Source organism: Pseudomyrmex gracilis, unplaced genomic scaffold, assembly GCF_002006095.1.
Source record: "Pseudomyrmex gracilis isolate BER0280 unplaced genomic scaffold, ASM200609v1 scaffold_3, whole genome shotgun sequence".
NCBI classification, from domain to species: domain Eukaryota; kingdom Metazoa; phylum Arthropoda; class Insecta; order Hymenoptera; family Formicidae; genus Pseudomyrmex; species Pseudomyrmex gracilis.
The window spans coordinates 1,283,697-1,297,328 of NW_018020587.1; the positions used below are offsets into that span (position 1 = coordinate 1,283,697).

The 13,632-nt window shown below is 40.6% G+C and overlaps 2 protein-coding genes across 2 annotated transcripts; one reads left to right on the forward strand and one right to left on the reverse strand.

Moving 5' to 3' along the window:
• Positions 1–554: 554 nt before the first annotated feature.
• On the reverse strand, positions 555–2,849 carry LOC109855646 (odorant receptor 9a-like). The gene is made up of 9 exons (XM_020430116.1): positions 2,706–2,849; positions 2,406–2,525; positions 2,161–2,278; positions 1,814–2,066; positions 1,598–1,720; positions 1,384–1,474; positions 1,038–1,174; positions 698–830; positions 555–605 (listed from the first exon to the last, which is right to left on the reverse strand). Exons 1-9 carry the CDS (start codon positions 2,847–2,849, stop codon positions 555–557), a joined length of 1,170 nt encoding a protein of 389 aa, XP_020285705.1.
• A 3,094-nt stretch (positions 2,850–5,943) lies between these two features.
• On the forward strand, positions 5,944–8,242 carry LOC109855341 (protein Fer3-like). Its single transcript, XM_020429512.1, has 3 exons — positions 5,944–6,810; positions 6,909–7,113; positions 7,225–8,242. Exons 1-3 carry the CDS (start codon positions 6,506–6,508, stop codon positions 7,501–7,503), a joined length of 789 nt encoding a protein of 262 aa, XP_020285101.1. The 5' UTR covers positions 5,944–6,505; the 3' UTR covers positions 7,504–8,242.
• Positions 8,243–13,632: the final 5,390 nt, after the last annotated feature.

The window sequence follows — 13,632 nt, forward strand, 5'->3', positions numbered from 1 at the left end:
TTTTGTATACTTCCGTGGAAACGTGCTTTGCACGATAATGGCTTCTACAGCGGCGGTTGTCGAATTGCGGAGCAATAACGCTGTACGTAATGCGTATCCGAGACGTTGACAGAGACATTTGCAGCTCGCGATCAGTTGTGCGCGAGTTGATGCGAGTATAAGAGAGACGTGCGAGATAAGTGATATCGTGTTAAATGCGCAGACAAACCACGCAGAGATGTCTAAAATGCTCAGTTTGCATCTCATATGTGTATATAAAATACTCAATTTACTCTCTGATAAAATTTAAAAAATCTATTGCAAGAAAGACATATTGAAATTCATGTTAGTAAAAACAAAAATATTTTTCCGATAATGTTGTAACAACGTTAGTTGTATATTCGCATACATATAATTTTATTTTTAATATCTTGACATATTTTTTTTATAAAAGTACACTTTTAGTTAAAAGTAATAATCTTAGCGACTGCTTTTCATTTCAGACGTAAATCTCGAGCTGACCATTGACGCGGTTGCTGTTCGATGTCGAATCGTTTCATCGCATTCGGAATTCATTATTGCGCCGATCGTAGAAAGGTGAAGTACGACACGGCGGTCTTCACGATCTTAAAGCAAAAAAAACCGATCATCATATTGTAAGCAAAGTCGCGCCAATAATCTGGTCGATCGACCACAATTGTGAAGAACATTATCTTACCGTAGCAAACGTTTCCATGCACAACACGAACATACCGCCGGCCGTTAGCACACAAGGCGGTTGCGTTTTCATCATCATAAAAAGAACGAGCTTTCTCGTTCTGGGCGAGGCGTCGTACCAGTTTAAATTTATTCTGCAATTGTCGAGTTTGAGAAATGCTTTCCCAAAATTTGTTTGAGATTTTGTTTTCAATTTGTTTGTAATTTATTTTCTACTTTACCGAATTTATATAAATCATTTATTGGTTTTTTGCTACAATCAGATAACTATTTACTTCGACTAACTCCAAAATTAACTATTGATTGATCTTTTTTAAAACGCACGCTAAGATAATACGTACAGATTAGTGTGAAGATATCCGCTATAATCCATCAATCTCTGAGCGTTTATACATTCAAAGCACAGATGGAACAATATCGCCCACGAGACGGCTACTAGTCTAAGAAGCTCAGACATATCGTCTAATTTTGTTACAATCTAAATAATATATTTTTTTTAATTAATCGGTAGTGACATTTATAATATGATCATTTAGTTAAAAAATTCGTTTATTTGGCTTTTAATGTTAATTCTGGTTTTGCAAAATTATTTTGTGTGTCATATTTTATTATTGTCAAATTAGATGATATTCTCTTTTTGTCTTATCAACAGTACATTACATCACACAAGAAGAAAAACATACATACCCCAACACCCGTGACGCTAATACCGATCATGTTGAGTCCGGCGTGGAACAGAAAGTGATTCGAATACGCAAGTTCCATGAAACGGGCGAAACTTGATTAAAAATAATAACAAATTTCGAGAAAGCGTCAAAGTTAGACAAGTAGATTTATAAGCCTAAAAGTGTTATCCCTAATAACTTTTTTATTTTAAAATACTACATGCAAAAACACCAACCTCACAGCTGCTCGATGGTCGTAAATACACTGCACCATATTTCGATACGGCTTATCGTTCACAACAGGAGGATTGGCATCTCCGGGCACGTGCTCCTCTTGTATCGCTCGTTCTATTCGCGAGCTTCGAGAAAGAAAACGATATTAATTTTTAAAAAGTAAGAAAAAACTTTTTATACAAGTCAAAACGTTTAATCTCGTCAAAAAAAATACTCACCCGGTTATGATAAACAATCCGCAAACATGCTGTACAAATATCACAAATATCGCGTCACACGCGACAATGGACGTCACGCAGATCACAACGGTTAAATATCCGTGAATCAAGATCGGAAAGTAATATTTGTCCATGTCGACGTAATATTCGACTCTGTGCAACAACGGCCGAGTCGTCGTCCCGTTGGCGACTCCGAGAATCAACGATTGGAGTGGCATCAACATAAACACTCCCGTTAGCGTGAATATAACACCTAAAATGGAAGTGTCAGGAGGACACGAAGCACTTTGGAATTTCAAATTACACGTAGGAGAGCAGTTTAATAAATCTTTCTTGTCGAAACTCACAAACGTAAATAGTTGAAAATTTTCTACCGTGGTCCGCGTATTTTTCGAGAATTTCTATGTCTTTGGAATTTCTCAGCAAATAGAAATCATTTTTTACTTGATCGAACAACGCCTTTATCTATAAATTTATCGCAGCCTCAGTTAATAATCAAACATCTGATGATATTAGAGTAAAGTATATGAAGCAAAATCGAGTAAGTGCACGCATGTGAAAATCGCAACAGAACAAAATCACTCGCACTCACCTCACTCGCGGACAGCATGGAATTCATTATTTTCGACATACCCGACACATCGACCATTATTGGAATTAGGCACTCGATCACGACGTCCATGTCGTGAATATAGGCGTATATGCCACATATCTTGAATCGAGGTAATTATTACATTATGTGTATAATAATTAAGCGCGTGCGAAAAAGATACATTTCGTTATCTCTCTCTTTCTCTTTTCCTCTCTCGTAGCTTTTCGCTACCAAGGTAAGCTACGTAGGATTTGTTTCTCCAAAATACGTGAACACACTATGATCGACCTAGCGCCCTACCTTAGTGAAACATTGCGTACAGGCTATAGTCACTATCACGACGACTATAATATAACATGTCCTGGGCGATTGATAGGGCCACAAGCCGATTGACGACAGCAGAATTTTATTGACTCTGTAGTTTCGCCCGTCGAAGAAGTCCATTTTGCTCACGTTGTCGTTCGAACACTAGAGATAGCATCCCTACGACACAATTCGATCCCTACCACGATGCCGATATCTTACAATATTAACGATTCTTTCTGTAACTCTCTTACTTTTTACAACTCGAAGCTAATTAGATCGCTCATAGCCGATGCAAATTATTGAAAATTTTTGTAATAGATATACTTACAGCGCGAATTCTTGGAAAGAACATGTCTAAAGTAATGGACCTGAAAACATAGCTAAAAACGTAAACCTAGGACTTTGATGTACTATGCAAAACGAAAAGGATTTTCCGCAACTGTTCCCGCATATTATCCGTCATTTTGATCAATTTTCAGGAGGGAAATTCTTCTCCCTTTTATATGTTGCCTTGTTTTTGCAGCCGCTCTCTTTTAGTACGTGGCTGAGAAGAACAACATAACAACAATGTGTCTACCAACATATGTCGCCGATACACGTTTTCAGAAAATCTTGCGAGTTTTGTCGCAAGATTTTCACGAAGTTCAAAAGAACATAAGTTTCACAGCATCAAACGAATATGAAGATCATTACGGTATGTATGTATGTATAATTGTCACTTGTTGACAGAGATGTTTTCATAATTATTGAACATATCGACTATGACTGTTTAATTTACTGTATAAATCCCTCTTGTGCGCAAATGGAAAATAAATAACTTTAAATATAAAATGAAAAGTTCGTAGGAATTTTCAGGATTTTGCCACGTGCGATACCATATGGCACTCGGAAACGATTCGTTTTCGAGAGCAGTGAAGTGTCGAAACTAAAAACAGCGAAGAGTCGATCTATCACATTCTCGTCACGACCGCTCCACCCCTCGGACAAAATTTTAAATTGGACGCGAAATTAAATACAGGCTGACGAAAAGCTAATAATTGCATGACGAGGGTTACTGTCAATCCCGACTGCGGTCAAACATTTCCAAAATCCATAAAGCACTTGCGTGTCGATACGTTTTATTTATTACTGAAGGAAAAGCTGCGAACAAAATTTTACTCGAATTTAAGTCGAACGTGTTTAAATGCCCGTAATCGTTAGTATCGATTGCACTGTACTTTGCTCACCCGGTTGGCAAGGTGCGTCTTTTTTCTCGAGTGCGTTTCTCTTCTCCCTTCTGGGACTCTTTTTATCACGTGATCTTTGTTCTTCCACCAGCACGTTACACCTTTCCCCGAGGTATACATCGCGATTCTCACACAGTACAAGATTATTAAAACCTTCTTATCAGCGGCATCTACACAAAACAACATCAACTTTCACCCAACGTTATATTTTCATTCGCAATAAGGAAACCGATATGTAATTGCTTTCGATAAACTTTGTGTGTAACTAAAATTTCTCAATCTTCTAATTCGCAATCTGAAAAATCTTGGCAAGTCGTTCGATCCGATCTTACGCGGTGTGTTTTTAAGATCGGACGCAATCTCTCGGGGTCTTCCTTCCGGCGCCACGCGCATCTTTATCCCGAGATCTCCCGCCCTCGGCCGCCGACACCTTGCGGCCACTCTCTTCTCGTTGTATGCGCTCTTAGACGACTGCCACGCGCGCGCCCGTTTTCTGTTCCGTTCCGAGGGGTGGATCCCCGCGGGAGATGGATATCGCTAATTGTCTCAAGGCGAATGGCCCTGTAGTGGTAGTAGCACGCGACCGTTGTATCCTGCTACCTTTTCTGCCTCTCTCTCTTTCCGTTCGGCGTATTATCTTCTGTCGGCGCGTACCGATTCCTCATCTACACGGTGTCCGCGCTCGATCGCGGATCGATGCCGATCGACTTCGCGCGGGAAGAAGTTCGAGCGTTTTGCGCAAAGTCGTCACAGCAAAATGTTTCCGTTCTCTGTCAAAATATCGCGCGCGTGGCTAATACGGTCCGGAGTAAACACGATTTTGTTTTTTTTTATATTCAAATATTCCGACAAACAAAACACCCTGTATGTGTATCTTCCTTACATCTCGGTCGTTCACATTATCTTGACGACTTTCGGAATTTAAAAGTCGCTCGTTTCTATCAACGCGTTCCCTTTCGTCTCGCACTCGTCGCCTTTTTTAACAGACCGTCAGCGATACATCGAGAAATTCGATTCGAGCCGATAGTGCAATCGCGACAACAAAGACATTCTACATAATCCCCACTTAATATCGCTTTAAATCTTGCCAACGCAAAGTTAATCAACATATCGATCTGTTCGATTTTTTTATTGATTGAAAAGAAAAACGTTTAATTTGATCCTTGAGGTTTACGATTTTGAAATGTGCGAGATTGTATTTCACTTTCAGATTAAGAATGACGGAAAACCGCATACGTGAGGTCTTCGGTTTCCTCTCCCGGTTGTGTGTCTTCAACGTTCCTTTCAAACCTACACGCAGCGGCGGTATAATATGTTACATATAGTTATTACACGTGGCGTAGCTCCTATTGTGGAAGCATCTGTCGTTCGTCCGGACGCCGACGGCGAAGGTGGAATAAAGAAGTGGAAAATCGGAAATTGAAAATTAATTTCCGTCACGTCACCGCCGCGCTAATACGTCTGATCAGAGCCGCGCGAATCAAACGGGAACGTCATCGCGCGCGGTGTTGCTGTAATGGACTCGTCATCTGCGCGTAAGCTTTCAATATATAAAACCCCGAAGAAACGCTCGACGAATTAGCTTTAAATGAGTGTACGTTTCTACAAACGAAAAATACATAAAATTGTTAATAAATATGAATTTGTTGAAAACAAGTACATCATATAGAGCTGCTTCGTTTAAGCGATAACGGAATATCCGATCTTTCTTCGTGGAAGAGAACATTCGCGTGCGGTCTTTCTTTTCAGACCACCGACCGCTCCTTGGCGAACCGCGAGAGGAAGCGGCACGAGCTCTTGCATCGCGAGCGTTGTTCGTGAAGCGAGCGCCGAAGAACCCGAAGAGAAGAGGGGTAGGTACAGGAGGAACCCGAATGAACCGCTGCCAGGTGTACGTATCGCCTATAGGGATAGGTAGAAAACAAGGTGGGAACCATATGTTGATCTGCTGACGGACGCTCTGGCACGCGCCAGAGCGCACTCAAACTTGAGCCTTTACACCGTGAGGATCGGGGATTGTACCTTGTGTCCACTCTTGGTGTTCCTGCCGATCTCGAGGAACACCGGCAGTCCCGCTCGACTTTGATGTTCCTTGCTCTGCGAGCCGCGCGCGAAAAACGCGACGCACGAGAAGCGATCAGTGACTATCTGTGGTGACGAAATGAGAGATCGATTTCGCGCGGGGTGACGCGTCAGACGATAAATCCGATGATCTTCAAGGAATCTTTCTCTTGGTATTACGTTACAACTCTTCGGTAAAAGCGAAAGTTGATTGACGAAGAGAAATGGTGACCGAATCGCGACCATAAAAATCGTTGAAGTTCCGCGGAAGAACATTTCGAAAATATCGCAGTGTGTGTATGTGTATTTTTTTAATATGTACATCGCCGCCAATTGCGTTGCCAAGTTTGATGGAATGCGATCTGCGTTAAAGTGACATCAAAATGTCTTAGGAATCTCGTCAAAATAATCTCACAGTTGCGCGGAGATCATTTTGCGAATCTGTTCCTTGTTCTTCATCGCGCAAGAACATTCGACCGTATTCCCGCCCAAAACTAGATCTCGTCGATGATGGCCCTGTTATCGAATCATCATTGCAACTATCAGAACACACAGTCCGAGGTGCTGACACCCACGTATCCGGCCTCAGCGAGAAGCTATGACCCCCTGTATCCATCACCCTACAACTCCCCGAATTACGATTCCACCAGAATCGCGTATCGGGACAGTTGCTCGCACGAGAACGAACTTACACCTCGAAGAGAGGTCGAGACGTTGGATTACGCCAAGGACGTGGTGTCGGAATACGCGAAGACTCCGGAGGGATACGACCGAGGACCTTACGGAGTCCTGACGCCCGTCACCCCGCAAAGGTATAATTACGAGAAATTTTCAATCTACGAAAAAATTTTATATGGCGAAGAATATTATTGAAAAAATTTTTCACACATTGCTGCGCGTCAATTTGCAGATACGAACCATCTCATTCGATAGACCAGACAACGTCGCCGCGATCGACGTTATACGAGGAGAGTTCGATGGACTATCAGCCGCCGCCATATTGCTACGAGACTCCTCCTCAAGAGCCGAGATATCAGTCTCTGGAAAACACCAAACCGATCCTCGCGATCGTCGAACCTCGCGTCAACTGTTGGGAACCCGTCATTTCGACTCAGGTGTGTAGTTACAATTAATTTAATTAAATCTCATCGTAAAGATTAAGAACCCAACTAAATTTTGAAAGAAACAAGTTCTGACCGAGTTGTAAAACGATGTTCTTTACTTAGAAAATGCCTACGACGCCGCCGATAAGTCCGCGAAAGGGCAGACGAAGATCGCGCGACGTCCCGCCGTCGCCGACGGTGTTGAAGCGCCGGCGTCTCGCGGCGAACGCGCGCGAGCGACGTCGCATGAACGGGCTGAACGACGCCTTCGATAAGTTACGCGAGGTCGTACCGAGCCTTGGGACCGATCACAAGCTGAGTAAGTTCGAAACTCTGCAGATGGCCCAGAGCTACATCGCCGCTCTGTGCGACCTTCTGCAGAGGCATGATGCCAAGAGATAGATCCAACTGAGAAGTCGCACGTTTCCTTTTAATGTCCTCTTTAATTTTGTAAATTTAATATATTTCTCTTACGGTGCCGAATTTAGTAACAAAACGCACAAATTATATTTCAAATATCGAAAGAATTGGCACGTTTTTTTTTTCATGATAATTGCTATATAAAACTTACTGCAAGACTGAACTATGCTTAATCAGCACCAAAAGCACTACTACTTGTAATCTTAAGCTAAGCAATTAAAGGTGTGTTATATATTCTATAAAATATATTCTAATTGCATGTCTACAAGAATTGAATGATATTTTCTATTGGCTTTCATTATTATTTTTGCGAAATAGTTTATTGTTTAGCTGCGATTGTAAGAAACATAGTATGCAGTCAAGTGAGCGAATATATATTTTTATGATTTTGAGTTATTTAATATTGTATTTTTACACGTTAAGTTAAGGTACGTTGTAAACAGCTTTTTGGAGATTGCATTGTGAATGTAAGCAACTGTGTGTGTATTTGTATATTGTAAGTTACTTTAGTTAAGAAAAACAACAGCTAAGGATCCAAAGACTACTCGCGCGAAAATATAAAAGAAGTTTCAGCCGAAATTTTGGAGATATTTTTTTTTGTAAGATATAGTTGATAGATATATGTATATTTTATCACTTTTGTAAGTTTAGTAAAAGCGCGACAATTGTAACGGGTTTTAGTTAAGTCTACATTTCGAAAATAGATTTAAAAATTGTAATTAATGTGTGCATCAATATATCTTTTGTATTAAATTATTATTATAATATATAGTTATTGAAAAAACTTTCTTTCTATGTAAAGATGGCAGAGCGTTTCTTATTTAAGATAAACATTGTTCTTTTGCGGATCGTCAGACTTCAAACATCGTTCATTGTAAATTCTTGTTTTACTAGCTAATTAATATCTAGTCAAGATAATAATCATTACTCTTGATTATTTTTAGATGATAAGCGCCAAAGATCTAAAGCGTAAAGAAGAATAATAATCGTAAGAATAAACGCAAAGAGAAATTGTGCTCAAAGACGTTTCGCAATCGGCCAAAGATTTTTACAAATAGATACAAAGTGGTGTTAAATAAGCGCATTATTTGTAATTGTCATTAGCTCGTAAGATAACGCGACAAGAACAATTGTACCACGTACCAATATGATTTTGTACAATGTTGTAAATAAAGAATTATGTTAAAACAAGAAAACACGCATTTTTTTAAATAAAGAAAAAGTACAACATATTGTTAATAACGACATTTTCTGCAAATGTCGTAATCGAATGAGAGATCTATACGCAGAGTCGCCACCTTGTGCTGTACGCAGACACTACTTGCAAGAGAAGAGAGAATTTTACACATGTGAAACACATTTATATTATCGGCGAGCACAAACGGTTTGTTTTACAATACTATAAATTTTACAAAATTAATTGTTTTTTGTCACTCGACTCAACTAAAGTAATTTGACATCGTGATTGTACAATACAATATTGAGAAAAACTAAGTATTACAATAGAAAACTGTATTTAATCTCTTTTCAATGTGATATAATATTATTATATTAATTTTCAAACAAAATTAAACGAGAAATCGATTAACTCGATTGATTTCCCTTTTTTTCATCGATTGTTTCGAGTCAGTAGTAGCTGTGTGCTAATTATAAAGATAAGTAACAAATTAAAAAACTGAACTGCATACATAGCTAATGTTACACCGCACTCTTCCGGTCAACTCTCGCGCGTAAACGTCGATTTTCCGGTTGTGGACGCGGGCGCGTGACCGGCACACGCACTTGTTGCCCACCTTTCGGTTTCCCCTTGGAGAAGTCTCCCTCCGTCTTACCTTCTCCGAGTCCCCTTCCGGATACGAGCAATTCGCGTGCGCTTTCCTCCCAATGGCGCTTTTATTATTTTCGGTTTTGTGCACGCACCGTTATTTCTCGATCGAGCAGAAACTCACTTTCTCGGGAGGAAACGTCGCGCGAGTCTTTCTCGTGATATGCGTGTGTTCGCCTATTCTTTTCAAATATCGTGAGAATTTCTTGTACCGCTTCGCTTTAATTATTCGGCGCTTTGCGCTTTGTTCCTCGTTCCACTTGTTCTTCGCTTTTTTTCCGAAATAACGACCGGACGTGCGCGCCGATTAATGTGACGTTACGCACAAGAATAACCGTGTGACAGCTGTCATTGACCACCGAGACGCATTGTTCAGAAACGTGAAACGCGTAACATGTATCAAGCACACACTATTTATTTAGAACACACACATATTCCGTCAGACAACTCTATTCTTTGTCGAATAGGCGTGCTTTATTGTGGAATATAACGGAACTGTGACCACAAGATGTTTCTTTGAAGGGATCAATTACAACAAAAGAGAAATTGAGAAAAAACATTTAATACTTCTTTAATTCACAATAAATATTTTTTTTCTTTCATTCAGAAATCTATACGCATGCCCTAAAAAATATATTATGAACTAAAAAATAATAATAATTCTCATTATTTTCAAGGAGCTTCGCGATAATATTGAAGTAAATGAAATTGCGCCTTTTTCAAATGATCACGTGCGCGCGCGCGCGCGCGTTCGTCGAATTTCAGTAGACGGAGAATGTTACTCATGTGCGCCGAACGCTTGTCGAACAGGGAACGGACAACATTCCTTACGGCGATTCCGACGATAGCCCTAAGAAGGCGATAAGGGGACGAAGGGAACAGCGAGATGTGCACGCGTGAGAATATGACGCGGCGTCCATAAAAGGCGTTCTCGTGTACGGAGGGGGTGACACCGCGATCGGTTCGAATGGTCAATTAACACACGTCGTGGGAAAGCGGAAAACTCTTTTTGAACTTACGAAAGAAGTATAGAGAAAGTAAGGTAAAAATTTCAAAAAGCATTCATAGAAATGACATGTTGCAGCACGCGCGAATAGGACGAAGATCGAACGAGTCTTTCGACTTGACTTCGGGATGAACGAGTGAGATTTCGATCACACACACGGAGATTTCGATCGGAGCCCTTTCCTTCCGTCAGATCGGCGAAATCGGGAGAAGAGACGAAGGAGGGGAGAAAGGAATCCGTCACCTTTCGAGGTACGTAGGCGGACAGCGGCACGTGGCCCATAATAGAGCTCGTTAGCGATTTCGTATGATTTCCTTTTTCGCTTCTTTCTTTCATCGATGGACGTCCACCTTCCTGTCGTAAATATAAGGATCCCTTCCAGCACCAGATGTCCGGTAATTAGCGATCATTAATTACCTGAACGGACGGACCGAGCGTTCGGCGCGGCCTCTTACGACGAGAGAAGAGGATCCTATCCGATCTCCTGCGATATATCTGCCCGACAGATAAAATACTTTAAACGGGATTTTCGTCCTTGGAATGCGCGTAAATTAAACGTTAAAAAGCTTTGCGACGAGTTGGCGAACTTTTTGCCAAGACCGAACGGTATTGTCGTGAGAGAAAATTCAGGAAAATAATTTTAAACGATGAAACAAAAAAGTACACTATCTCTTGTGCTGTCAATTATACATAAACTTTTTATAAATTAAAATTTTATATAAAGATATGAAAAAATGTTAATAGCTTTAGGTTTTAATAGTAAATTGATGCAAGAAAGAGAAAAGCAATATCCCGTTAGAAAAAGAACGATCACGATCCCGAGGAAAACTGAGAGACAGCGGGAAACTGAGACAGATTTTGACCGAGTGGTCACTCGACTGTGGGGCGTGACCAGAAGGTGGTCAAGCATCGAAAGGATCGCTGAAAATCGATTTCAGGCACAATTTGCGCCGAACGCGTCATTCCGCGCCCTGTCGACCGCAAGAAAACAAATCGCCTCGAGAGACTCGATTATCCTTCTCATTTTCTTCGCGTTTCTTTCTGTTCCGTCAAATCAACAAACGTGTTCGACGAAATGATGTAAATCTATATTTATATTCTTATAAAAAAAATTTGTATTCTTTAATACATTTTATTTTTTCTTATAGGATAACTGTTTTATACGCCGAGTCTGTGTGCGCTTAGAAACGGTTTTAACCGATACATTGACTGTCGTTTCGACGTCTCTCACTACTGCAACAACTAACAATATCAAAATTCAATGGTACTAATATGAAGAGAATAGTCAAAATTATCAATTTTTTTTAGATACAACGTTGTGTTAAAACGTGGCGATTCTCTCCCGCGTGTAGTGTCCAATTGATGAAGACAATTCGTCTCAGATCACGATTATGACGAAGTGAAGTGGACAAACGATCCTCCGACATTTCTGACAGTGTGTCTACATACGCCAGCGAGTGTCAAAAGCCTGAAAGATCTTATTAGTCAAGGTTGTTGAGAGAGTCTCGCACGTGAGTATATTTGATTTCTAAAAAGAATTTCAGAGAGATGACATCATCAATCATTCAAATATAACAAGTTATAAACGATACAGGAAATATTCAATATAGAAAATATTTACAGTTTTGTGTTTTTCTTTTCGCTCCGAATTAATGCAACAGGTGAAATTAAAAAAATACAATGTTTCTCCCTGGGCGCGCAACTGTAAATAATCGCGAGCACAATCGTGGTGTTTGATTGGGAAAGCGTCAAGAGATTCTGTGATGACCATAATATCGAATTTAGATCGCACACAATCTTCATCGTGTCCCGCGAGAGAACCGATTCGTTCCGGTCTACAGGTACACAACGAGAAAAGCGAAACGGAAGATTTCGGGACACCTTTCGCTGCCCTTATGGTGTCAAAGTCGGCACCCCGAGACGAGATTGTGATTATAGCCATCTGACTCCGTGTCGGGTGGATTTTTCTATACTATCGTTCTCGACACTCGAAAACTCGTTAATCCTTTCGGCGATCGTCGAGTAACGCGCGGAACCGATCGCCACAGGACGATCTACTTAACTCGTTCGCATCGCTGGTAACGCAAACGTTGTCTGGCGCCACCGTGAATTGCTTTCGCGCAGTAATTGCGTAACTGTTTAAAAAACACACATATGTACACATATGTTTCATAATATTTTTAACAATAAAAGTTTTAGATTAATCGATTAATTAAATCATTTCGCGAGATTCATTACAATAAATAATAGCAACGAAAGATAATTATATAGTGTGAGGTTATTGTAATTCTTTTTCTCTCTTTTCCGATCAAATATCAGCAAATATCGGCACGCGGACTCGTCATTTAACAAAAATACAAAGACGTAACAACACGTATAAACTAAGTAGACGTATTAACGTGGTGGCTTATAATTTTCTCGTATCGCGCATCTCTGCTTAGTCATTGAAACTTCACGCTTTCCATTAAGAAGAAGCGTGCCGAAAAATAAACGAGCTCTTTGATACACCGGCCGATTAGTTTTGCTCGCCCGGTTATTACATTGGTCTCTCCGAGAAAACTCGTCGAAAAGTGATTGAGCAATTTCTTCAGTTACGTGCGTATAAACAAAAGAGACGAGAGAGTCAAGCAAAATTGGCGATTTGTTCGAAAACGTGCGATTGTAACGTGTCTCGTTGCGACACGCAAAAGCGAGAAAGGAGCGCAAAAAAAAAAAATCAGATTTCGAGGAATACGTTCAATGGATACGCATCGAAATTGTCAAAACGCTTCCAAGGATCGCTCGCAAGTATCGACAACGATCTCGGTAAGATTCTCTGGCGAGGTTCTAATCTTTGCGACAGGCCGCGGCACGGACCTTGCCATATGCCGTGCGCGCGTTATATCCTTACATTTGTGACCCGATTGGTAAAAAAATTATTACCTTGGCGTCGGCGCTCTGACATTACGGTCGACCACCACGTATCTTTGCATTCGCGTCACTCTCTATACAGCCGCGACTGCCAAAATTATTGAGTTCGCGCGGATACCATATTATCGGCACGCGGCACGCGCCGTGTCCGAAACATGGCGCACAGATGACCGCTATGATGAATACCTCCGTTAATTCGCGGTATTCATCCGCGAATCTCAAAGCCAATCTGCATACAGATCGACATGGACGTGCCTATTTCGAATCGCGAAATATTGAAATTCGATATGTAGAATAGAAGATTCAAATTCCAAAATGGCTTATATAATAAATCTTTAAAGAAAAAAACGCATCGCAGTCAGATTCTAAA

Bases quoted from the DNA above. Each gene is read 5' to 3' on its own strand.
- LOC109855646 (XM_020430116.1), bottom strand. From the start codon at position 2,849: ATGGACTTCTTCGACGGGCGAAACTACAGAGTCAATAAAATTCTGCTG. The intron at 2,279-2,405 runs GTGAGTGCGAGT...ATAAATTTATAG, and splicing joins CCATGCTGTCCGCGAGTGAG to ATAAAGGCGTTGTTCGATCA. The intron at 1,475-1,597 runs GTTGGTGTTTTT...TTTTTAATCAAG, and splicing joins GACCATCGAGCAGCTGTGAG to TTTCGCCCGTTTCATGGAAC.
- LOC109855341 (XM_020429512.1), top strand. From the start codon at position 6,506: ATGATGGCCCTGTTATCGAATCATCATTGCAACTATCAGAACACACAG. The intron at 6,811-6,908 runs GTATAATTACGA...GTCAATTTGCAG, and splicing joins ACGCCCGTCACCCCGCAAAG to ATACGAACCATCTCATTCGA. The intron at 7,114-7,224 runs GTGTGTAGTTAC...TTCTTTACTTAG, and splicing joins AACCCGTCATTTCGACTCAG to AAAATGCCTACGACGCCGCC.